Source organism: Lichenostomus cassidix, chromosome 19 (assembly GCF_008360975.1).
Source record: "Lichenostomus cassidix isolate B80296 chromosome 19, HeHo_3.0, whole genome shotgun sequence".
NCBI classification, from domain to species: domain Eukaryota; kingdom Metazoa; phylum Chordata; class Aves; order Passeriformes; family Meliphagidae; genus Lichenostomus; species Lichenostomus cassidix.
In genome coordinates, this window is record NC_139499.1 from 3,716,062 (window position 1) to 3,741,721 (window position 25,660).

The 25,660-nt window shown below is 42.5% G+C and overlaps 1 protein-coding gene across 1 annotated transcript in view; it reads left to right on the forward strand.

The window, feature by feature from the left end:
• The first annotated feature begins 1,121 nt into the window (after positions 1-1,121).
• ANKFY1 (ankyrin repeat and FYVE domain containing 1) overlaps positions 1,122-25,660 on the forward strand; it is a 32,142-nt gene continuing 7,603 nt past the window's right edge. The window contains exons 1-18 of the mRNA XM_085078844.1: positions 1,122-1,282; positions 6,035-6,227; positions 7,741-7,859; positions 10,190-10,325; positions 12,081-12,204; positions 13,365-13,514; positions 14,001-14,166; positions 16,214-16,418; positions 17,186-17,254; positions 17,999-18,198; positions 18,612-18,709; positions 19,095-19,320; positions 20,224-20,322; positions 20,700-20,853; positions 21,775-21,943; positions 23,102-23,220; positions 23,568-23,724; positions 24,670-24,870. Of these exons, the coding sequence (XP_084934970.1) occupies positions 1,273-1,282; positions 6,035-6,227; positions 7,741-7,859; positions 10,190-10,325; positions 12,081-12,204; positions 13,365-13,514; positions 14,001-14,166; positions 16,214-16,418; positions 17,186-17,254; positions 17,999-18,198; positions 18,612-18,709; positions 19,095-19,320; positions 20,224-20,322; positions 20,700-20,853; positions 21,775-21,943; positions 23,102-23,220; positions 23,568-23,724; positions 24,670-24,870 (2,595 nt within the window). The 5' untranslated portion in view covers positions 1,122-1,272. The remainder of the gene's footprint in view (positions 1,283-6,034; positions 6,228-7,740; positions 7,860-10,189; positions 10,326-12,080; positions 12,205-13,364; positions 13,515-14,000; positions 14,167-16,213; positions 16,419-17,185; positions 17,255-17,998; positions 18,199-18,611; positions 18,710-19,094; positions 19,321-20,223; positions 20,323-20,699; positions 20,854-21,774; positions 21,944-23,101; positions 23,221-23,567; positions 23,725-24,669; positions 24,871-25,660) is intronic.

Below are 25,660 nucleotides of genomic sequence, written 5' to 3' on the forward strand. Positions count from 1 at the left end.
AGTGATTCCAAATCAAATCACAAAGTGTTTGGGGTTTAAAGACAAACTGTCATACAACAGCTTCCTGCCCAGGCACAGCCTCTGAAGAGATTACAATTCCCTTGATACAAAACAGCAGTAGTTTGAAGTCTGATCTCTGTTGTTACTGAAAAATTAAACTGAATCTGATCAGGGAACAGTAACTCTTTTCTCACAGTTCCTCAGGAGGATCAATAATAGCACCGTGAGCAGTGGGGTTAATTTACTGAGCAGCAGTCATACACTGCTGTCATCAAGCTGTGCAAGATGAGACAGGTTGTTTTCATGGTATGTCTAGAAAAATAGTCCGTGGCTCTCCTGGGCCCAGCTCTGGATCTGCTGTTTTATCCAACACCAAAATAGATATGATGCAGAGCAACCTTACAAAGGTCACTTCATGGTGGAGTCAAGCAAAAATTATATCCATAAAAAAATACTGTGCATAAAGTCTTCAAACATTTAATCGAAAGTTGCTCCTTAAATCAAGCAAAAAATTTGCTGTCGGAGCAGCATCGAGTTTTAGCATTTCTATAGCGATGATGAGCAATGGCAACAGCAGAGGGGCAGCTGTGTTGTACACATGGCTGGGAAAACGATCCTGTCATTGCCACTTGGTCATTGCCTGTCACTCGCAACCACTTTTCACCCATCGGGCACCAATCCAGTGTCCAGGAGGCACCTAGCCAGTGTCCAGCATTGTTGGCTCTGAGACAACAGCAGGAATGGAAGTGCCGATGCTCCGAGAGCTCCCATGGCCCGAGCAGCCTTGGCTGGGCACAGGGTGCTGTCCGCGCTCAGCGCTCCCGGGGCACCTCCGCCATCCCGGAGGCGATACACAGCGGTGTTTCCCCCGGTGCCGGGTGGGTTTTTTCCAGCGTTCCCTTTTTCCAGGCGCCTTGCTGCTCACCGCCAGCCCGGCGATGCGGCCGGGATCAGCGGGCACCTCCTTCCCGCGGGGAGCGCAGCCCGGCACGGCTACATCCGGCTGGCGGGGGAGCGGGGCGGGGCCGTGCCGCCGGCCGACTGTCGGTGCCGGCAGAGGGGCGGGAGGAGCGGCGGGATGAGGCGGGCTGAGGCGGGCTAAGGCGGGATTGACAAGGGAGGATGGCTAAGGCGGGCTAAGGCGGGATAACGCCGAGCGAGCGGTTCTGTCCCGGCGCTGCGAGCGCTGCCGCCCCGCTCTCGCGAGAGCCGCCGCCCGCCCCAGCGCCACAGCGCGGCAGGTCTCGCGAGAGGCGCGGCGCCGGAGCCAACATGGCGGAAGGTGAGGGGGGAGCCCGGGTGAGGGGCCGGGCGGGGCAGGGCAGGGACCATGGGGACAGGGGCCTCTGCCGCTCCGGGGGCACCGCGGGGTGCGGCTTCTGCCGCTGCTCCGAGCGGAACGGGCTCGGCCCTGCCCGCGGCGGGTGGGGCAGGCCGCCCCGAGGTGAGCGGGAGATGGCGGGGGCCGCGGGCGGACACCCCCGGGCTGGGCGGCTGGGCGCGGGCGGCTTTGTCCCTCAGGGGAGGTTCGGCGGTGCCGCGGGCGGCGGGAGCCTGCCGGGACATCCCGCCGAGCCCTCCCTGCAGGCGCTGGGGCAGGGCAGGGTGCAGCGGGAGCTCTTCTCGGGGCTGTCCCGGAGCTCTTCTCGGGGCTGTCCCGGAGCTCTTCTCGGGGCTGTCCCGGGGCTGTCCCGCCGTGCCCAGCCCCAGTCGCCGCGGGCGGTAGCTTTCCCTGGAGCAGGGCGGGCAGGCTGTGCTGCAGCCTCCCGGTCACTTGTGCCGGAGTCCCTTTGTCAGGCTCCGGTGAGATCTGCAGAGCTCCTGGAGTGCTGCTCTTTCGCTTGAAGGCTGTCAGTTACACCATTCAAACTAATTTAGCCTAACGGGATTTGAAAATACGCTTGGATTTTTACAGTAATAGTCGTTCCTGCAAGACAAGCTTCCTCTTTTTCTTCCCTGAGGAAGCTGAGTCGGCAAACTGAGCTAAAATGCTCCAAGTTACAAAGGAAATGAAGATAGAGCCGCGAAAGCACAGTCTTCAACTCTTGAAGTGAAGCTCTTGGACAGTGGTGAAATTTTAGGACCACTTGTAGAATATTGACTAAGATGGAGCAGATAGGATGGACTGGCACGCATCAGCTGAGAGGATGCTGCAGGCAGGCTATTTTGATAAGTCCTTAGAGCAATGCCTAATGTTTTGTGTGCTGAAATCCCACTGCTTTATATTTAACTGGCCAGCCTCTTATATTTGCTTTTAAGCCCGGGTGACCCGGTTCTGGAGGGCTTTAGATGTCCAGGTTGGCTTCAGGTGGTGAAACTTTCCTCACTGAGACCCTCAAGCACGTGAGGCTCTGGCTCAGGGTCCTCTGCAGAATTAACCTGCAGCTGATGCAAGCCCTGTTTCAGACAATCTGTATTTCTCAGAGATTCTTCCCTGACTCAAGTAATTCTTTGATTCTTTTGGCTGAAAAAAGCATGTGACTAATGAATGATCCTCTGTGAACAGGAATAACAAGCTGGAGTTGTCACCTTTTTCAGTTCTTTAGGATGTCTTGGAATAGGAGCTCATTGTGTTCCTTCCAACAAGGTACCTACCTGCAGCCACACTTTTCTCGTTAAGAGCTACAGTTTGAGTCAGCTGAAAAGCAAAGGCTTAATAAGGAAGGGAGCTTGTCAAGTTGTGGTTATTTGCTCAGAAGCCAAGTGCTTTTTCTTGTAAGTGTTGCCTCTGTCTACAGAAATCCTGAATCAGATTTATTGCAACTGCTACTGCAAATTGGCTGAACAGATTAGAAAGACAAGAGCCAAGTTTGCATTTGTAATTTCTGGATTCTGTTCTACTAATACCAGAGGTTTACATGCAGGCATGGGTAAGAATTGTTGGGTTAATGCTTGAGTGTAAAGAAGCAGCACTGTAGAACTTTGGGGTGGTAGCAGGCTAAAGATCAAAAGTCAGGAGGAGCAAGAAAGCAGTGACTTGTACATCCTTGGGGAGATGAGGGTCAGAGTGTGGAGTAGTGGAGGCATTAAGGAAATAATTTAGTTCTCTGAAATGTTTCGCTCAGATCCACTTCATAATTAAACAGAGTTTGTCTGTATGGCTTCTGGGACTGCTTTTGATCAGTGGGATGGGTAGTGTAATGGGTTCCACTAGACACTCCCTGTAGCTTTTGAGAAGTGCTATCTGTCTCCCTGTTGCCTCCCCACTTATCTCTTTGCATTCAGCTGTCTAGTTGCTCTCAAGTACTTTTGTGCCTTCTCCTATAAGAAAATTACAGTAGCCTTTCCTGAAATCCTCTTCGAAGTCTTTGACATGGAATATAAACTGCTGGTTTGTGAGATGCTGATCATTCTGCCAGAAAGCTGTTAACACTGCTCTTATTTACCTGGACTGTGGCTCAGAAGAAGAGGCATTTGGTGTTCTCTCTGCTGAACCCAGGCATTGTCTTCAGTGAGGCATTTGGATTGATGTTTAGCCAGAGACTTACTGGTATCTTATTGAGTCTGTCCTTTCAGTGTCTTGAGGCAAGGACCTGCATTAAGTGTGTGTGTGTGCCTGCAGGAATTGTGCATTTTACTTGCTCACTCTTTAAGTGAGCAATTTACAGGAATAACTGAGGCTTTGCTGTGGTGCAGTGAATGTTGATCAACTGGACATTGAGAATTCTCTTGAATGTGCATTTGAAATGTGCTGTAAGATCAAATTCTGTCCTCTGGTGTAGCTTCTACACAACAGGTGTGCAGGTTGTCCTGCAGGGTAAGAGAAACTCTGACTTTACAATTCTTGCAATTGATACAGTTAAGCAAATACCTGTCAGTCCCTCTCACTGAGGTTGCAGGAAGCATATGGTGTCAGTCTGAAAACAAGAGTTCTCAAAGCTTCAGTTCTTCAAGGTACTTTCACTGCTAGTAAGGATTGTCTGGGATTGCCCTGAATCCAGCAGTAACAAGCTGGATTGTTGGTCACAGAGCTTCAGCTACTGCTGTTTGGGGGTTTAAGGTAATTCTGCAGTGTATCCTAGTGATTTCAGGCTAATTTGGAGCCAGTGAGATGACTTTGGTAAAAGACAGTATTTATGACGTTACCTCTGGTACTGATTCTTTATTCCTACCTTCACACTCCTTGGTTTGACTGGAAGATGCATTATTTCTGTAGGATGGTATATGCAATGAGCTACACTAGGCAGCTTGGCATTCCTAGCATTTGAATTTGTATGGTGTCTAAAAATCTCACTGTATGAACAGTGCTGCTGTTCATACACTCATTTTTGGTGCAGTTCTGTCTTTCAGTCTGGGCTCCTGTCATACTCCTGCTCTCCCTGCTGCAGCAGTAGGACTTGCTTTGTGCCCCCAACACCTTCCTTATGGAGAAATGGGGGAGGAGGAGTTGCTCAAGGGACATATCTTTCTAGTTCTGGGAACACCAAAACTGCATTCATCTTCAGATAGAAAGACTGACCACAGCAGGATTTCAAACTCTCTTTGAGGCTTGCTGTGGTGCTGATGGCACAATTGTGAAATCACAGTGTATTTCAGTAGAAAAGGGAAGGTATCCCAAAGGAGATGGTATCTGTGAAATTTTAAAGGATGAAGCTAAGGATAAAGGCTGTTGAAGGAAGTACCTGCCAAACCTGCTTCAGTAGTATTAACTGAAAAATAAAATTTCTTTTTGTTTATCCATTACAGTAGTTGTTAAGTTTAAAGATTTACGAGGGAGCATTTGCTGCAGTGTCCACAGAGGACAGGCTAAACAAGGTGTTCTGTCTGCAGCAGAGCCAGAGATGGATGCTCTGCCCTGGGACCTGTGTCAGAGCAAGGCCAAGGTCAGCTGTGCTGTTGAACTTTTCTGCAGAAGCAAGAAGAAAACACTGATCAACAGAGCTGTTTCTCATTGTTTGTACCAGTGATGTTTAGTAAATATTTGAGAAATGTCATTGAAGTGTAAATTCCTGGCTAGTAGGGAGTAATCTTGTAGGAACTTTCCCACCTAAAATCAGTGGTTAGCTTCCGAATTTATCCTCCCTGCCCGCTTTTATTTTAGAACTGGTTTGGGATTTGGCCTTATTTGAAAAATTAATTTAATGATGGGGGAAATAATTAAGCACTGTGATTAATAGCAAACATATAGTTTTTGCAACTAATCCATAAATAAACACTCATAAGTTGGACTGGTTTTAAATACCTCTACAGATGTTTCCTTCCAGCAGTGAAGTGTAGAGGTTTTTCATAAAGGTGGCCTGAATTGAGTTCAGTGAACAACTTATTTCAGCATGTTGTGGAGTGACCAGTTAAGTGTGGTGGAAAAGTGATTTCTGCAATGGGATGGAAGTATCTGTTCAAGGATGAGATTCCTAGGTGCTGTTGCTTTGCTGCTCCTGAACTAAGATAGCCACTTGACTCCATATGTTTTGCCTTGTCAGTGCAGTGCCTCCAATGGAGGAGTGTGTGTGCCACCAGGCAGTAGTTTTATATATTTTTGACTGGCCTTTAGCACATGGATTCTGGACACAATCTGTTTTCCACTCTGGCCATTTTTTTGGGGAGTTTCTTAGCTGGTAGTTTGAGGAGTTCTAAACAGGTCAGTTAAGTACTCTGAGGTAGATATGGTACATCAGCAACTGTTATGATTCTCACTTGTGGTTTAAGTATCAGCTGTAAAGTCAATCAGGAGCTTAACTAGGCTGAAGAAATGGGTAAGAACCAAAGATTTAGTCCTCTACCCCACCATAATTCCCACAGAAAGGGACTCCCATGGCTTTAGGAACCTTTGACATTCCTGACCAAACAGAATTCACAGCTTTATTTGTAAGTGGCTTCTGTCACTGTGTTATGATGATTTTTCAATGTATTTATGCAAGTGATATAAAATAGAAGGTTTAATACCAGAGGTGAGATGCTCAAGTACGTGAAAGTGGAGAAACTCTCCTTGGAGTATTGTGTGATTAAACTAGATGTGTAATCTGAGGGTTAAGTTACCTTCAGATGCCAAAAGTGTGCATGTGTCAGCCTTGTAGTAACAGTGTGTGCCTTGCAGAGGAGGTGGCCAAGCTGGAAAAGCACCTGATGCTCCTCCGCCAGGAGTATGTGAAGCTGCAGAAGAAACTGGTTGATACAGAAAGGAGGTGCAATCTTCTGGCTGTGGAGGCCAACCAGGACAATGCCAGTGACACCTTCATCAGTCGACTTCTTGCCATTGTAGCTGAGCTCTACCAGCAGGAGCAGTACAGGTAAGGAATCCCCCACTTAGGAAACCTTGGATTTTATTGATTGCACTAGGTCCTGGTGCTAGACAAGGAAAATTCTTTGCTGTCTGGTGTGAATGGGTTCCTTGCAGCTGTAGATGGAAGAGCATGCTAAGATCAGGTGTCATAGTGAATCCAGTTCTTGAATCAAGAGCTGTAAGCAGAAGTTTGTCTCTCAGGCAAGTTCAGAGAAAACTGACCATGATCACTGTCAATAGCAAAGGTCCCTCTGAACAGAACGAGTTTTGGACTGGTCCATACTTACTTGGTGGATTAATTACACAATGTGTCTGGAAAATTCTGCTTTCTTGAAAGATTCTGTCCTTGAAACCAGTTCTGTACTCCTGCTGTGTGTGAAGAAGCCTGATTAAATTATCTTGTCTGGTTGTATTAGTGATGTATGTGCCTTAATGATATGATACTGTATTTTTGAATCTCAACACAAAATTAGGGTTAATTCTTGTCCATATTGTGGATCCTCAGTCTTCCACATTGAGGATCCCTTCCATACTCCAGATTCCTGAAATGATTTAATTCTGAGACTACTAAGATATTTATGAATTTGCTGTTACTAAAAGCAATGCCAACATAGTAAAGGAATTTAGTCATGTAAGGGGAAAATCTATTTTAGTTAAAATTTCTTTGCCCTAGCATCTCTTCATGACCCCCCCTGAGAAAACACTCTGTGCCTTCAAGAACTTAGTGTAGTCTGCTGGATAAAGGATTTGATAGATAGCATATGTCAGAAGAGTTGGATCACTTTATTTTTGTTCAGCTTCTTAAAGGTATAGAATAGTTGTCTGACAGGGCCTAACAGGACCTACATATCACAGAATGAGAAAAGTAGCAAGTCCCAGTGCAGGTTTTGTTAAGTAATATCTCTGGGTTGTGCTGTAGTTTACAGCAGTGCTTTGATTTTGGAAACTGTCTGGAAAGCACACCTATGCAGTCAGAACATTTGCAAGCCATGGGACTTCAAAATGAGCAGGGCAGGTATTTTCCAACTGCAGTGGATAACCAGGTTTAAAGGGTCAGGATGAAATGGGAGTTCTTGACAGCTGGGCTCCTGGGAACTGGGGATTCTGCCTTGCACTCAGACTACTGTCAAACAGCATTGTTCTCTTGCTGGTCTTGCCCGAAAGCATTGGTGCTTAGCTGACAGTATTAGTATGGACACTGTGACATAAATATTTAACTTCAAGATTGTTGCCTTTTCCTAACTTATACAATAATTCTTCTGCTGTTTATTCTGAAATGGTTAAAAAACCAAACCCAACCAAGCACTTGAAATATTGACTCATTGCATTTCTCCCTAGAAAAATACAAATTGTCATTTGACAGCATGTTCTACTTAACCAATTGTGTATTAATGTCTCAAGCAACTTGAACCCAAGTGTGGATACCAGGACATAGATACTGTGGAGATGCTGAATCCATACATACCTAAGTGCAGGGGAAGTCTTCATTTTACATGTTTGTGCTTTTTCTCTCCCCTCAGTGATCTGAAGATAAAGGTTGGGGACAAGCGCATCAGCGCTCACAAATTCGTCTTGGCGGCACGCAGTGACACATGGAGTCTTGCCAACCTTGCCTCAACAGAGGAGCTGGATATGTCAGGTCAGTCACTGCTGAGTACTGTGATGCCTTGATTGTCTTTAGGGTGACTTGTGAAAGGGCCTGTTGGGAAAAGGTTACTTATATGCCTTTCAGTCTAGTGCTGTCCACTACAAGTGGTGCTTAATCCCTTAACTATAGAGCTCTCTCTCTCTGCAAAGTGGTAGTGAGCTTGTGAACTGGGTGCTAGTGGTAGTTAAATCAATAACCTGCCTTCTTTCTCTTTAACAAACAGGGGTTGAGATTGGTGGCCTGTTTGTCTTTTCTAGAGTCAACTAAACATAATGAAAAATCTATATGGAGGAGCTTGACTTCTTCCTTTCTAAGGACAGGGCTTTTTGAGGTAGTGTGCATAATTTCTCTGAAGTGTGTCATGGAAATACCTTGCTGCTTGTTAACATAGTGTGTGTGGGAAGTGAATACAAGTACTGATGTGTTATTGAAGTTGTTTGCTTTGGCACTTTGATACCTTTGTAAAACAGGTGAGGAAGAGAAGTTTTCTAAAAGACCATCTTCTACATGAGCATTTTGTTCTGCTGTAGCTGTTTCTTGCATGTACTTACATTGGGCAGTGTTTCTGCAGATTGAACCCCTCAACAGGCTTTTCTGTACTTAACAGTGTAGGAGAGCCTTGTACAATTAATTTGTGAGCAGTAAAACCAGGTATGAAGTTAAGCAGCTTGCTGACTGGCATGTTGAATATTAAGCATTGGCTTCACTTTTCTGCACTTAATCTTATCATAAATTCTAAGTGCAGACAAACTGGAAAGTAGCAAGTCACAGCAAGCTGGTTTTATGAGGCAGCATGGGCTTCCTTGCAACATGATTTGTGGGTCTTTCTGCAGCCACAAGAAAACAGATGCCAAGGAGTTTTGAAACTGAGTGCTATGCTAACAAAAATAATTGCTAAAAAGCTCTTATGTTAATTGTAGTGCTGTTAAGATGTTAGCTCCACATGTAAGCTAGTGTGAGAATCTCAAATGTAACTGCAGTCTTACATGTTTAACAATGCAAACACTGCTTAAATACTTGCTTATAAATGATACTTTCCGTTGTAAAATCAAAGTATTGATTTTTTTATAAATTTGATAAATTCCACAAGGATTAGCTTATGAAATAGCTGGAGCAAGCAACAAGCTGTTCCCTGGAAATCGTCATGGTTTTCTTAAGGGGTTCTCTTAAGAACTTGCAAGCTAAGATTGTCTGAATCTTATCTTCAGAATGCAGGCAGCATTTGAGATTGAGTGTTTTTAGAGTTCATGTAATCTGTAGAATTTTCTAATCTTTAAAAGAGTAGAAAGAGATGAACACATGTTCTTATTGAGAGAGAGAAAATGCACTCCTACCTCTGCCAAGGCAGAGCTGATAGTACATCTCAAGTAGGTTTTCTGATTGCTTTAAGTTGGCAAAAAATACTTGTCTTACTAAAACCTTGTGATTCCTGGGAGGCAGTCTGCATGCCAAAACCTGCTGCTACTCTGCAGATAATCTGGGCCAACCCTCCATCTAAAGGAGATGTTTTGGGATGGGTATTTCAGTGTCTTTATGGTTTTTCATTTTAATTTTTTTAGAAACAAAACAGCTCAAAGGACTAAGGGTAGTTTTTTAAACGAAAGGTATTTTTGTTGTAGTTGATCTGATCTTCTGAAGTTATTTTTATCTGCATCCTTGTAAGATGGATTGTCATTTTAATTATGAGTAGGTGACAAAGGTCCTTGGCCACTGGGCTTGTGTGGTGTCCTGTGGTGTGATTTCCTATTTTTCCCACTGTGTAAAAACGTCAGTTTGTGATCAGTCTTGTAAACACCTGACTATACCCAGCTCCTTAAACTGGCTCTTTTATGCTTTTACTAGAAATGGTTAACCATCTGTTTGAAGTGCTTTGTAGTCATTACCAAAGTGTAACAAGGTGTAAGTACCTTTGTTGGAATGCAGCAGTTCATAACATGTGGCTGCTAAATCAAAAAGGGGCTTTGTTCTTGTCAGATGTGGATGTGCTTTTGGCCATATGTGAGGGACCAAGGATTTCATAAGGGGCTGTACTGACCCCTAAATATGCAACATAGGTGTAGCAGGTAGGAGATGTCATAGGGCTCCCTGCACTCTGCTCAGTGTCCCAGTGTAAAAAGGTTTTCCTGCTTGGTGCTAGCATTGTTATTAGTTTCAACTTCTGATGAATTTTTGCCTGTTTCGACATTTTCGACTAAGTACAGTTTCAAAACAAGACTATCTTTTTATGCTAGCTGTGACTTTTAGAAGTCAAAAGAAGAGCAACTACTTGGCTAGGTGATTGTTGTTAGGTATTTTACTAATCCTGTTGCTCCCTGTACCAGATGCTGACCCAGAGGTCACCATGGCAATGCTGCGGTGGATCTACACAGATGAACTTGAGCTAAGAGAAGATGATATCTTCTTGACAGAGCTCATGAAATTAGCTAATAAATTTCAGCTCCAGCTGCTTAGGGAAAGGTGAGTCTTAGTAAATACAGTGAATTTACTTGAACTCTTAAACCTTGTTTGAACAGAAATAAGATGATAGCTGCTGGCAATTGGATAAAATGATGCTTTTTCAAAGTCTTGAGTTTTTAATAATACAGCATGATATTCAGTTTATCAGGGGAAATGAAGCATTGCACTGCAGTTAAATGGCAGTAGACTTCTCATAGGTTTTATGTTTACTCTCCAATTCTCCTCCCAGTCAAACTAATAACCCTAATTTGGTGTTGAGAGATCAGTAGAATAGCATCAGGTTCTGGAGACTTTTAAGAATGGAATTGTTAGAGAGTGCTGGGAAGAGTCTGTCGCTGTTGAGCAGCTAGCAGAGTAATGAAGGCACCAGTTCTCAGTGGCAAGAAGGAATAACCTTTATTGTTTTGATTTCATCATATATATAGAGTTTTCAAAAGTCACCCAGATTGGTCAGTTAGAAGCCTTCCCCTAGGCCTGACTGGCCAGGCCTGCACCGTCTAAGTTCTGGGACACTGTTCCAATAACATCCAAACTTTATCTTTATTTATAAAACACAAGAATAATTCTCGTGGGAAAAGCCTGTACTAGCCACAAGAGTCAGTGGCAATTAACTTGCAATATTAAAGTGGCACAGGTGAAATTTTTGTAACTTCTGTGTTTTGTAACTTTTGCAACCTTTCTGCAGAAAAAAATGTTAATGTAACAGTACAATGCTTTCCCATTCTGAGACTTATGATTACACCGTGGCACTAGGGGCTAGGTTGTTATCTTGAATTCCAGAGTGTTCCAAACCATTTAGAGTGAGAAGCCTGAACGTACAAATTGAAACCTTTTCAAGTTTTGTACAACTTCAAAGCCTTGAATTTAGTCAAAAAGCTCTTTGATAGCATAATCCTTTGCCCAAGGACATGTAGCAGTACATGACATTCATAATCCATGATTTGTGTGCCTTCATCATCAAGCAACTAAATTGCTGGCAAGTCTTCTAACCAGAGAAGTTGATACCTGTAAGGCCAATGCTAAAACTGCTTCAAGCCTTGTACTAGCCTGAAAGCTGCCCTCATGTTGTATTGTGAACTTAGCAGTTGTCTGGTCATAGTAGTCCAGTGACAGGTCCATGTGTAGGGTGCCACTTGTACTTCAGAGATGTTTTTGTAGGTATAGAGCCAATGAATAATGGAATTGTTTAGGCTGGAGAAGACCACTGAGATAGAGTGGTCAGCAGGCTGGCACTGCCAAGCCCATCAGTAACTGTGTCCCCAGGTGCCACATCTATACATTCATTAAATCCCTGCAGGGATGGAGACTCTGCCACTGCCCTGGGCAGTTGTGCTAGTGTCTGACCATCCTTTCAGTGAAGACATTTTTCCTAATAGCCAACCTAAACAATACCTGCTTGTGATCACTGTAGTACTTGTTGAGATACACATCTTCCCTACTTCAAAAGAGGGAATGAACTGCACTTCATGCCCTTGGGACAGCTGGGATGTGTCTCCACTTGCAGACTTCTGCAGTGTGGTGTTATCATGGGACCTTGGCTCGATGGATTCTGATAGAACTCTGCTCTTAAGGAAGCTGCTTTTTAGGGCTTCTGACTAAAGTGTGCTTGTGCTGTTCAGCCTTATAGTAAAGCAAGTCCATGCCATTTTCTACTGGCATCTAGGAAAAGGAGTATTAGTATCCCCTCTTACAGCATGGGAGAGTGATTAAGTAAAGCTTTTTGATTACTGACCACTGGCTTTGCTGTTTTGGCAGATGTGAAAAAGGAGTTATGTCACTCGTTAATGTCAGGAACTGCATCCGTTTCTATCAGACTGCCGAGGAGCTCAGTGCCAGCACACTCCTCAACTACTGTGCCGAGATCATTGCTAGCCACTGGGTGAGTCCTGGCACAAGGAAGCAAGAGGAATAATGCCTGCACATTACAGAAACTTAATAGTAGAGTTTTGCTTAACTTACCGCACTGTCTAACCTCAGTTAGTTGTATTGAGAATGTATTGGAGGCTGGGGGAGTAACTTATACCTGAAGACTTGTTCTGTTCATTGGAAATACTGCACTGTACAAAGTGTCTTAGCATATGAACCAAATAGGGACAGTGTGCTAATAAGCAAGAGGATTGTTTATCAGATCTGGACTCCAAAGTGTTCAGAAGTTCATCCATGGCTGGTCTCTGTCTATACAGATCACAAATCCCAGGCCTGCTTTTACTTCTGAAAATAACCCATGGAGGCCAGGGAAATTTATCTTCTGTATGGAGGGAGAGGCAGCCAGTCTCACAACCAGCTTGGAAGTTTCACTTGCTCTGATCTCTTATTTTGAAGAAAGTTTGATTAACTGAGTAATGAATTAGCCTTTACAATGAGACTTTAAAATAAAACAGTGGATCTGGGGGGTGGGCTTTCAATTATTCTAAGTCTAAAATGCATACTCTAGATGTGGATGTTTCTTTCTTTGGCTAATGCTAAGGCAGAGGGAAGTGTTTTGATATGTTAATACACAAAAAAATATTATGTCTGAACCTCTGGGTCAGTAGTTTTAACTATTGACTTTCTTTTTGACTCCTGTTTTTTGGTGCTTAGCTCTACCTGGAAATGAGGTTATTTCTGTTTAGTCAAATAAGCACTAACTCAGACCTTTGGCCTTTTTATTCCTAGGTTTCTGTTTACTATGATTCATAAAATTATGAATAAATCTTCAATAGTTGTGGGCCTTTTAATCAGAGTTAAGAATAAGTCAGTAGAGGATTATTTTAAAGACTAGGTGTTAGTGTCTGGTAAAATGCTAATTTTCCATGTCTGTAGACAAAAAGGAAGAAAAATTTTGGTAGCTGATATTGAAACTAAAATGTAAAATTTAAAACTTCCTGATTGTTCTGCCTAATCTTAAAAGACTGTCTGGGATTGTTGCTGCCAAAACATTGTTAAAATGGAACTTTTAACCGCATTTGTTTTGTGAACTTCAGAATTACATTGTGCAATACCTTGTCTATAAATAAAACAGGAGTATTGCTTACCTTTCTCTTTTTTTATTGCTCTTAGGATGACTTACGTAAAGAAGACTTCAGCAGCATGAGTGCTCAGCTACTGTATAAAATGTTCAAATCAAAAACAGAATATCCTTTGCATAAGGCCATTAAAGTTGAGAGAGAAGATGTAGTCTTTTTGTATCTTATTGAAATGGATTCACAGGTATAGTGAGACTGACTTACCTCTCTTACAGAATTTGGTGTTTCTAATAACTAGTTCCTAAGTACCAGTCTGAACCTTGTTAGTGATTTTTGTTACTAATCCTGATTTGCATGTTCAGCATTGCCACAGCTACTTCTGTGTATGGGATGGAGGTCTGTTTAGCAGTAGCTCCATGAAGACATAATTTAGAAGTGATTCATAACACTTAAAACATCTTGCATGCAACAGAATATATCTAATAAAATCCATTACCTGATATTGCTCTGCACATTTAAAGCCAAATGGTTGTAATAGTCAACTTTGCTGCTTCATGGCAGTTCAGGAAGAATCATTTCCTTGAACAACCTTTCTGTTGAAAGCTGAAGTAGCAGGTATTCTGCTTGGATGAAAACTCTAAACAGCTAGCAAATAAGTTGTCCCCCAGCAAGAGGCAAGGAAGAATTATTCAAGTACCTCTGAAGTCAGTTGACTGTATTTGTGTTGTAGCTTCCTGGGAAGCTCAATGAACTGGATCACAATGGAGACCTTGCTTTGGATCTAGCCCTGGCCCAAAGACTGGAGAGTATTGCAACTACACTGGTCAACTACAAGGCTGATGTAGATAGGGCAGATAACAAAGGCTGGAGTCTGCTCCATAAAGCCATCCAGAGAGGTGAGTAGATGGGATATGAAGCTTTGTTAACTTCCACTTATTCCCAGTGTGGAATGCATGTTTCAAAACCTGTTCCTGTGTCATGTTGTTGCTGACACTGCAGTTAGAAAATTGCAGTGAAGGATGAACTTTGTCCTGGTTCTTTGTTTGTTTGTTTGTTTTAAACGTAAAAGCAAGCAGACTATTTAGGATCTGAGAGCCAGTCTGCTGGCTGGGCAAACTTATGCTGTGTGACATCCAGGTGCCAATCTAGTAGAACATTGCTTGCTAGAGGAAGAAATGCAGGGAGACACTGGGAATATTCTAATTTGACAATTTTCTATCTGACAGATAGTTGAATTGAGCATGACAACATAGGGGTCACAAAGATTAAGTATTTTTCTAGACTTGGGTTAAATGCAGCACATGCTTCTTTGAGGTATGGTTAACAGTAAGGATCCTTGCTACTGCACAGCAGTTTCAGAAGAGGAAAATCTGACTGAAGAAGGATGATGAGGAGCTACTGGAGGTACCTCTGTCCAGTTTGAGTATTTTCAAAACTCCAGTGCAGTTGCCATAGTGGAGTCTGAGTACAACTACATGATTATATTGAGCTGTTCTCCACCTCAGAGTTGAAAATGCATCTTATGAGAACTGGAGCACAGCAGGTCCTGGTTGCCATGGCCACAGTCCTCTGAAGGCTTTGGATCAGCAGCATCTTGGCCTGTGGTCAAAGTGTGGTAAAATTCTGCAGTGAACACCTTGTGCTGTTTGTTATTCCTGCAATGTTTTTGGCAGCTCTCTTCCAGAAAGCCAAGCATAAGTTTATTTCTAGCAGCAAACTGTCTTGGACCCCCAGAAGTAAAGGAAGAAGATAGGAGCTGTATTTTAAGCTCACAAAATCTAAATTAATCTCCTGCATGTCTAAACAGGGTAATGCTGGTGTCTGATCCTGTGAGTGAGACTTCAGCAGCAGGACTAGGAGATGTTCTAGGCATAGGTCAGTGTTGTGATGGTTGCAGCCCTATAAAACACTGGAAAAATTGCAGCAGGCTCCTCTTAATTCTTAGTACTGGCACTGGTCCCTAGTTCTAATGTCTGCTTTCAGTCTGAGCTCGAGCTCTGAGAATGAATGCTTGCTTTTCAGTAACCACAGCTTCAGTGAATTAATCACAGTTAACAATCACATGTTCTGGAAATGGAGCTAAAGCAAATTGTCTGCACTTGCCACATGATTCTTACTACTTATGATCACCAGAGAGTGGGGAAATGTCAGATATGGAAATCAGAAAATTTTTTTTGTTTTTGTTGGCAGAGATAATCCAGCAATATAGATTGAAACACTGTTCTTTGTTCGCCAGTCTTGCATTCAGGCCAAGCAAAATGTGAATATGTCTACGTTAAGTAGCCTTTGAAGCAAGGGCAGCTAGTATTTTTCTGAAGTTATTCTTTGCATATTGGTGTTTCAAGTTCAAGGTTTCATGTGTTGAAATGGGTAAAAATTCTGACTCCTGAGAAGCTCTCAAGAAGGAATTCTTGGGAATGCTGTGCATGGTGGGTCTGAACTACTGAAGGCCTTACCCTGTGTATATATATATATATATGAGGGCCTGAATTTCCAAGAGCAAAGGCTGTGTTATTCCTTGCTTATGTAGTAAAACTGAACAGACTAACTTGAAACTTTTGACTGATGCATTGAAACAGTACCTTTTGTTCAAAAAAACTTGTATGTTTTGTATCTCTGTCCAATGATTTACTAAAGCAACAGTGGATTTATAGCTTGATAGAGGAGCCTGCAAAGTTGGTATAACCATAACAATAAGCTGATGTGATAACTTGAGTCACAGGTAACTTGTAGGAAAAACACTTTCCAAGAGTTTGTTGTCAAATATTTTAATCCTGACTTTGCAGTGAAACATTGTTGAAGTTGCCTGTTGCTGAGACATTCTAGCAGCAGACACTTGTGTTGGAAATGAATCTATGTTGTGGAGTGGAATCAAGTGTATCCATTTTCTGAAGTACAGGGTACATATATATGCATTAATAACCTTGTATTGTTTCACAAAAGGAGACAAATTTGCTGCAAACTTCCTCATTAAAAACGGTGCCCGTGTGAATGCTGCTACACTGGGGGACCAGGAGACTCCTCTGCACCTTGTGGCATCGTACAGCCCCAAGAAGCACTCGCTGGATGTCATGGCAGAGATGGCACAGATTGCACAGTCCCTCCTGCAGGCAGGAGCCAATCCAAACATGCAAGACAGCAAAGGCAGGTAAATATTGGGGGAGGTAAAGTCTGCTATCAGTGTAACAGACAGTGCTGTGCTGATCAGATGCAGCCTGTTAACCCACTCAGGTCTGCCAGCAAAGCACAGCTGATACTGGAAGCAGGAATTCATTTATCTGTTTTGAGACCTGTGGGTAGCACTCAAAGCAGAAAGTTGTGCAGGCTGAATGGTACCCTGTCGTGGCAAATTAAACATAACCCAGCTACAGAAAGAAAATTTATTATGTTTATTTGATAGTGTTAGAACACATGGCACACAGTTCAATTGCCTTTATTGAATCACTGAATGGTAAAAGCTAACAAAGAGGACAAATAGTATTCCTGAAAGGTACTTCTCTTTGAAGCTGTCAGGGAAATGAAAATGATCTCAAAAAATGCCAGTATTTGCAGTGTATTTATCTGAAGTGTAGGGCCTGTAAGCTTTTTCACAGGTTAGGTTGGGCTGGCAAGCAAGTTTATAAAACAATGTAGAAGAGTTGGACTATATCAGCTACACAGTTCTGATAGGTGACACTATTGTGCTTCTTCCTTTAAAGTTACTTCTTACCTTAATGAGCTGCTTACTACCAAATTAATTTGAATCATGTTCACTAGAAGTTTAAATTTATCTTTCTTTTAAGAAGTGCTTTTGCCCTTCTTTAAGCAGAGATGGAAGTTAAGCCCATAGCTCTCTAGGGGCATATTGGTGACCATGGCCAAAACCTGCAATGTCCCACTTATTCCTGCTGTAACTGTTCTTTGCTCCAATTACAGGACCCCATTGCATGTGTCCATTGTGGTCAGGAACGAGCCTGTGTTCAGTCAGCTCCTGCAGTGCAAGCAGTAAGTCTCACTTGAATGTAAAATACACTGAGGTTACCTTGTACAGTGAAGATATGAAAACGGGTTTAACAACTCTTCTGAACTTTTTTGGTTTATAGTAAGACTCATAATAACTTGGGATGCAAAAGTGTAAAGGATTTGCATAAGAGAAGATGCTAGAACAATACCAGAAGCAATGTAGGTTTTTGCCCCACTGTAAAGAAGCAGCAAACTGCATCTCTGTGTTCAAAGAGGCTGAAATGATTTCAAAGTTGAAGTAATGTGGGAAGCTTGATTTGTAGTGGAGCTAAAAGGAGTAATAACACTCTTGAAATGTCTCAATATGTTCTTGAGATCAACTTGGGTTCTGCTTAAAGCTAAGAGGTGACTTCTTAGGGTGGTGAAGCAGCACACTTCATTTGACTCAGTTTCATTGCAGCTGCATTTGCAGTTCTTGTACACAGCTTACTGAAGGGGATTTGCCTCTTTGTTACATTTAGTGGGAGCCCAAATTTGCCAGGGATTCTACACTTCCCTAGGAGCAATGAGCTTGAATCTAGTAGTCATTAAAAGGTGCTGTGCTTGCTTAAGACTATTCACAAATTCTCTGTAGTAACTGGAGCTACAGTAGGCTTTTTGGCAAGCAAAAGTTGTCAGAGAGGTATGAGATGAACTAGTACAGCTGTTTGGACACTTGAAACTTAAGCTGTGTTGGGGAACCACTTTTTAAGGTATAAATTGGGGGACACTAACTCTTATTTTTAGACTAGACTTGGAGCTGAAGGATCATGAAGGAAGCACAGCTCTGTGGCTTGCAGTTCAGTATATCACTGTGTCGTCTGATCAGTCTGTGAACCCTTTTGAGGATGCTCCTGTTGTGAATGGAACCTCATTTGATGAGAACAGTTTTGCAGCAAGGTTGATCCAGCGAGGCAGCAACACAGATGCTCCAGACACAGTAACAGGTAAACCAGAGGTTTGTATTTCTTTGTAGGTGGAAGGCTTTTAAATTAATTGCTTAATGCTGACTGCACTTGGAGGAGTAGGATGAGGTTTCAGCAGCATTTGCTCCATAATAGGTGGAAGTTGTTTCACCCAGAGCTGGAGCACTGACAGTCCCAAGCTGAGCTGGACTTGCAGGAAGTGACAGAAAATCTGGACTCATTGCCAGGCTCTAATATCCTCTTTACAGTTTCAAAATGTAAATGGAAGTGCATGTGACAGTCCAGTGTTGGAAGAGGGTTACTATTACCTAGGGTTTTCCTTGTTGACTTCAAAGTGTAATGTTGTAAGGTAGTGGGGAAGGTGTTAGAACACTTGTTAATATCAAAGTGTGGTTGGAATAGTGCTCTAACAGTGTTCATGGTTTTTTCTTTAGGAAACTGCTTGCTTCAGAGAGCAGCTGGAGCAGGAAATGAGGCAGCTTCGCTCTTCCTAGCAACTCATGGAGCAAAAGTCAACCACCAAAACAAATGGGTAAAAGCAGAAACTAAGTCTGAAAGTTTCTTTACTTCTCTTCAGAAATGAGATAGCAGCTCTTATAGCTAAACCATAGCTTAAAGCAAGTTGGAGCACTTTGTGAACCTTTGCATATTTTCAGGTGTTTACTAGTGACCACTTGCATTCTTGTGGCACTGTTCATGCAGAATCACCAGCTGCTAACATGCTTTTAGCACTTACCTCAGTGCCTGGTGTAATAAAACCCTTAGTAAAAGCTAACACATATAGTTTGGAAGACTTAAAGGGGCTTCACTGACTAGGATTGAATTTCTTCACACCAATTCTTGTAGTTTTAATAGTACTTTAAAAGCTGCTTCTCTTCATGTCTCAAGCTGTTAACCCAGCACCCTGTTTATTAAAGGGAGAAACTCCACTGCACACAGCCTGCAGGCATGGCCTGGCAAACCTGACAGCAGAACTCCTGCAGCAAGGAGCCAATCCCAACATCCAGACGGCAGAAGCAGTGCTTGGGCAGAAGGATGCATCTGCTCCTCCATCAGCAGAGAATGTTCATCTGCAAACCCCCCTTCACATGGCTATTGCTTACAACCACCCAGACGTGGTGTCAGTCATCCTAGAACAAAAAGGTAGGTGTTTGCTGGTCCAGACTGTTGATGCTGCAGTGAATTGGTGCATCAGGATGGCATCCACGCTGTGTTTTGATAAACTGCTAAGAAAGCATGTCTTCCTGTAAACTGTGTTTAAGTATAGCAATTAATAGGACTGGCTAACTAGTCTTAAAGTCAAAATCATCTGCTTGTTGAAAGAGAAAACTTACTTTGTGTGTGAGTGTTTCTAAATCCTCCACTGTAGATAATGGACTTGAACAGTTAGTCACTGGTTTTATTCTACCTGTACAGCTGAGATCCTTTCAATGCATTTGCTTCAGGTGAATGCTGGAATCAATTTTGGATAAAGGCATCTTTCTGTGGTGAGATTTCTGCCTCCCTCACCTCTTAGTAAGAAGATTTCATACGGAGCTATGCTGATGTTGTGGTAGAGTTGAGACTTGAGTGCTCAAATACCAGCAGATGAGTTCATTAAATGCTACTAGTTCAGCTTCTTTCTAGCAGCAGGAAGGTAGTTTGACAGCTGAAGCAGGGCCAGTTTTGTCTCCTGCCATAAATGGGATTTAGAACCAAGTAGGTGAACTGGGGTAGGTATTGTCCATCCCAGGGAATGGAGAAGGAGGGATGCTGCCCCCATACTGTGGAGCTCTATTTGGAATTGCAGGTAGAAAGGGACAGGTTAAGCTTCTTAGCTAGAAAATTTAATTTTTCTTAGTATATATATTAAGATTAGGCAGTAGTGGCAATGTTGTTTGAATACTAAGCAGTGTCACATCAGGGAAGCTGAAAGTACTTTGCTCAGATCTTATAAACTGACTGCTAAGGGAGCAGCCTGCTACAAAATGTGACATTGCTTCAGCTTTCAGTGTGCAACTGCAGGTCAAGTACAAGGATGCCCTAATTCCTTATGCTTTCTTGTAGCTAATGCTCTTCATGCTACCAACAACTTGCAAATTATTCCTGACTTCAGTCTGAAGGACTCGAGAGACCAGACTGTGCTGGGGTTAGCTCTTTGGACAGGTATGTGCCTTCAAGATGAGAATTTACAATGGTATGGAAGCTATGATGTGAACAAGATTTTCTTAAAGATAAAACAGCAGGTGTGTGTTCATGTTCTGGCTTGTGCTGCTGGGGAGGATTTGTCATGGAGAGCTTTAGATGGTTCTTTATCTTTTAAAATTAGTGTTCACATATGACTTGGTGAAAGATTTCTAGTCCTGCAGCCTCTGCCCAGAACTGTACTTGCAGTTCTATGGAATTCTTCCTCTGTGAACTCCCTGGTAGTTTTCTTATCAGATCACTTCATTGTCTGTGCATGTTAGCTTTGTGCTATTAATCTGAGTGTGTCTGTTCTATAGCAGTGAAGATAAAAGTATTAATTAGCTTGAACTGTTCAGGTATGCACACGATAGCAGCTCAGCTGCTTGGATCTGGGGCATCTATCAATGACACCATGTCAGATGGACAGACTCTGCTACACATGGCAATCCAGAGACAGGACAGTAAGAGTGCTCTCTTCCTGCTAGAACATCAGGCAGATATAAATGTCAGGTAAGATCCTAACTGATGCAGCACATGCCTGCATATGTATCTAGGAGCAGGTGGTGGCTGCCTTTGTGTAATGGTGTGAGATTTGTTTCAAATCATGACTTACACTTAGTTACATGTTTGGCACTGTTTTGTGGCACTAGCTACGGCTGAGGGATTACATAAGATAACTTGGATCTACATATGGCTCCACTGGGCAGTACATCCTCTTGAGGCTGCAGAAGGAGGTGATACTTAATTCTAGGTAAAACAGCAGCCTCTGCAGCAGACTCAAGTCCTAGAGATGGGCCTAGAGGCACTGAGCTTCTATGGTCTCATCCATTTGCCAGCTTGTTAGAGCTGTATGTTTGCTACCATCTAAAATAATTAGATATTGATCCAGCAACAGGAGTCTGATAAACTTGCCTCCTCAGTATCTCCTAGACAACTTGATATTAGACTTAACAGAACATTTGTCTGCTTACATGACTGACAGGCTGTCTGTTAAATTTGGCAAGCTGTACTGTAATGGATGTCATGGGTACAAACTGCCTAATGCTGCTGTGCTAACTTCAGCTTTGTAACAGTTGGTATTTGACTGTTGCTTGAAGTGTTGCCATGTTGTAGACAAAGCTGTTTGCTTCTGTGGCAGCAGGCTGGCTTGGAAGGAACTGTTCAAATAGCGGCTGCACTGAAGGAATTGAGTGTCTCTGAGCTAAGAACACTAGCTTGTTTTTCCAACTTTAGAAATCAATCACTTGCTGCTAAAGTGAAGGGAGGAAGCAAGGTAGACTACAAAGCTGTGATGAAATACATGGCGTGTTTGTGATGGTCTTACCACAGCAAAGATACATACAAGGAGAGATAATTCTTGGCTTTGTCAATTAACTGCTGTAGCTGAACTTTGTAATGCAGCTGTAACACTTGGAATTGTCCCTGCTGCAGGACACAGGATGGAGAGACAGCCCTACAGCTGGCCATCCAAAACCAGCTCCCACTTGTGGTGGATGCCATTTGTACCAGGGGAGCAGACATGTCTGTGCCAGATGAGAAAGGAAATCCTCCCTTATGGCTTGCCTTGGAAAACAACCTAGAAGACATTGCATCAACTCTGGTAAGACTCTCCTCTGGCTTTAGTCTCACTTTTGTTCACCTTTATTAGCAACAACAGGCCTCATCAGCAAAAACAAATTCAATGCACAAAGAAAACAGAGTAGTCCAATATTACTAACTTCTGGAGGTCTTTTTCTTCACCAGCTATTCCTATTTACTGCAGGAATCTTATAAATACTGTAGTCTGCATAACCAAATATCTTGCAGCCACTGTAATAAAAATATAGACTATGCTGTCTAGATTATTGATCTGGAAGAGGTAAGGATCTGCTTACATCAGTCTGTAGTATACATGACTTATGTAATGATCAGATTTCTGAATAAAACTGAATACTCATTTTATGCTTTAGTATATGTGCTGCTTTTTATTGCATCATGAAGTTGAACCAAGAAGGCCTTTGAAGGCTTATATTTACTTTAAAGACTATTTGCTTTCAGGCATGGGTGAGCCAGCAGGAGATTTCCTTGAGGGACACAAATAGACCTCTTTGTGTCTTTTTCATAAGGAAGTTATTTGAAAGCTTTGTCCAGTTGTCTGCTAGAGACAACTATTTAATAACTCTGTTAGTGACCTGAGAAATATATCTTGTTCTTGACTGTGCTAGTACTGGATAAGAACCTTTATGGAGTCAGCACTCTTAACTACTCATGTTTAAACCTTGTAAATAATTTGTAAAGTGGAATGGAACAAATCATAAGTGCCACATTGCTCAAGTATGTAATTCTCTAGTAGAAAAATACAAATATTAGCAATACAATTCCTGAAAAAAAACTCTGTTCAGCTGAATGTATAAGAAAGCAGGTAAATGGGCCAGACCTTCAAAGGCAATGCCTGCTGATGCTGCTTGATTTGCTGCAGGTGCTTGTAATTGCTGAAAGTGAGGCAACTAGTCCAACCTGCTTCAGATCTGTCTATCAAAGTATATGGATGAATATTTGAATTGTTAATAAATACCCCCTAATTGAGGATTACACAGTAAACCAATTGGTCTGGAAGACCTTAAAGCAGCTTCCTGACATTCAATGACCGTCACAAGAATAGACAGCACACCTCAAATTTTACCTCTAGGGGATAATGTTCAGAAGCATTAGTGTCAGGGATTATAGTAGGAGCCTGTTGAAAAAAAGTTTCACTATGTCATTGTGTTTCTCCTTCCAGGTTAGGCATGGCTGTGATGCAACATGTTGGGGGTCAGGACCAAGTGGCTGCTCACAAACCCTTCTCCACAGAGCTATTGATGAGAACAGTGAACAGATTGCTTGCTTCCTTATCCGCAGGTCAGAGCCCTTCCAAAATACAGACCTTCTAACATGCATGGATGGATGTCCTGGCAGAAATTAATTGAGTGCTATCTTGAGTCTGTAACAACTGTGTGCTTCCTTAGGCTTTTTGCTGGGTGGGTGACACTGGTGACCAATCTGACCAATCCTGAAGACACACTCTGTTACCTATAACAGAATCATGTTCTAGATGACTAGAGTCAAACTAAAACCAGGAGCTTGTGCTTTTGTAGAATGTGTAAGCAATTGCTGGATCAGCTCTTGTGATCTTTTTTGTGATCCTTTTTGAAGCAGTTTAAATCTGGATCAAGCATAATAAATTGGCTGCACTGTGTTTGTTTTAGTGGGTGTGATGTGAATAGTCCCAGAAAGCCAGGCCCAAATGGAGAAGGAGAAGAGGAAGCCCATGATGGACAGACACCCCTACACTTGGCAGCCTGCTGGGGACTAGAGGAGGTGATCCAGTGCCTTCTGGAGTTTGGTGCCAATGTTAATGCTCAGGTATGTTCAGAAATCATAAACCATTTTTTGGAAGTAGATTCTTTGCCTCTAACATAGTGAAAACAAACTTTCCTCTCAGCTATGTATTTTGCTTGATAGAGAAAAGAAAATCCTGCTCTTAGAGCTGAGCCAGTGCAATGACTGACTGCAGCTCTGCTTTCTCTCCTGTCCCTTTTCACTAGACCTAGTGCTTAATTACCCATATGGGGGTTAATTCAGGAAGCTACACTGGAGGAAAATGATACAGTAAACTTCTTACAGTGTTGCTTTTCTCATGTAACAATGGGAATTGTTCTTCTGTCCCTAGTGTGAATTAAAGGCAGGAGCAGGGCTGCATTGTGCTGCAATTAATCATTAAATCAGCTACAGTGTAAAACTCCAGAATACTCTACTTTGTTAGTATGTTTGGGAAGTGTCTTCTGTTGTTGAGTAAACTGAGGTATGTATGAGTTACACTTCACTTTTGATTACAGTAATCCTTCAACAGAAGCTTTACAAATAGCAACAAAAGAAATGAATGGGTAACATTTCTAGGTCCTGATGCTGTTGAAAGTGACATAAAAACAATTACAGAACACAGTCACAAAGCAGCCTTGGCTGTAAACTGCTGCTTGATGCAGACAAATGATTAAACACCTCAGCTGACTTTGCTATTAAATTTGAATGCTAATCTCTGCCCCTAAAATGACTGACTACATGGGAAATGTTATGGTGAGCTATTTAAAAGGCTGTATAGCACAGGATTGAGGTCAATATGTTTGGAGAAATGAATCTCAATTTGCTTTTCTTACACTGTGGGTTTAAGTTCCACTGCAGCTGTCTGTGCTGAAGGAAGCTGGATAGGTCACAGGACTAAACTACTGAGTTTCCTTGACCCTTCAGAATTAGGGAAGGATTTGTGTATTACTGAATCTATGTGTAACAAACTTCCTGGTTTCCTTCTAGGATGCTGAAGGAAGAACTCCAATCCATGTTGCTATTAGCAACCAACACAATGTTATCATTCAGCTGATGATTTCACATCCAGATATTAAGCTGAATGTACGTGACAGGCAAGGAATGACTCCCTTTGCTTGTGCTATGACGTATAAAAATAATAAAGCAGCTGAAGCAATTTTGAAGAGAGAACCAGGAGCTGCAGAACAGGTAAGCTGGGAGTGTTCAAACCATGCTGGTCTTGTTACTGCACTAATTTGTAGGAACAGTTGTTCCACAAGCCAGTTCTGTTTTATCCTTCTGTGGCTTTACATGCAATCCGTTTGCCAGATGCCAATTCTCTGTAGCAGGATTTATTAGGAAACTGTAGGTGTGTATGTGATGTGTAAGAACATTAAGAGTTAAGTGTCTTGTCAAATCTTGTCCTGACAGTACTAAACTGAGGAACAGGCATGTGTGTGTATAAGGAGAAAATTCTAACTCTGCTCTTGTCTTGTGCTGGACTAGTACAGAATTATTACCCAGCTCTCCTAAAGCTATCCAAAACAGAAAACCTGACATAAAATAACTGAATAATAGATCTTATGCTGCCCTGCTGAACTATAAAACCTCCAACTGTATCTTCAGGCTTCTGGTGTGACACTTCAGGCAGCTGTTCAGGAGATTCTTCCTATCCTGTGTAAGTTTAATTACTAGTAGAATATTTGAATGCTTAGTGAGCTCTTGTAATACATCTAAAACATGGTTACAAATACAGCCAGTTTAAATATGCTTTAACATTAGCTGCAAGGCAAAGTTAAACATGTACTTGGTCTTAAGCCAAAAAAAGAATTCTGTGGCTGCCTCTTCCCTGGAAGTGTCCAAGGCCAGGGTGGACAGGGCTTGGAGCAACCTGGGATAGTGGAAGGTGTCCCTGCCATGGCAGGGTGGTGACTGGATCACCTTGGAAGGTCTCTTCCAACCCAAACTTTGCATTAGTGTGGCAGTATTGCATGTGGCT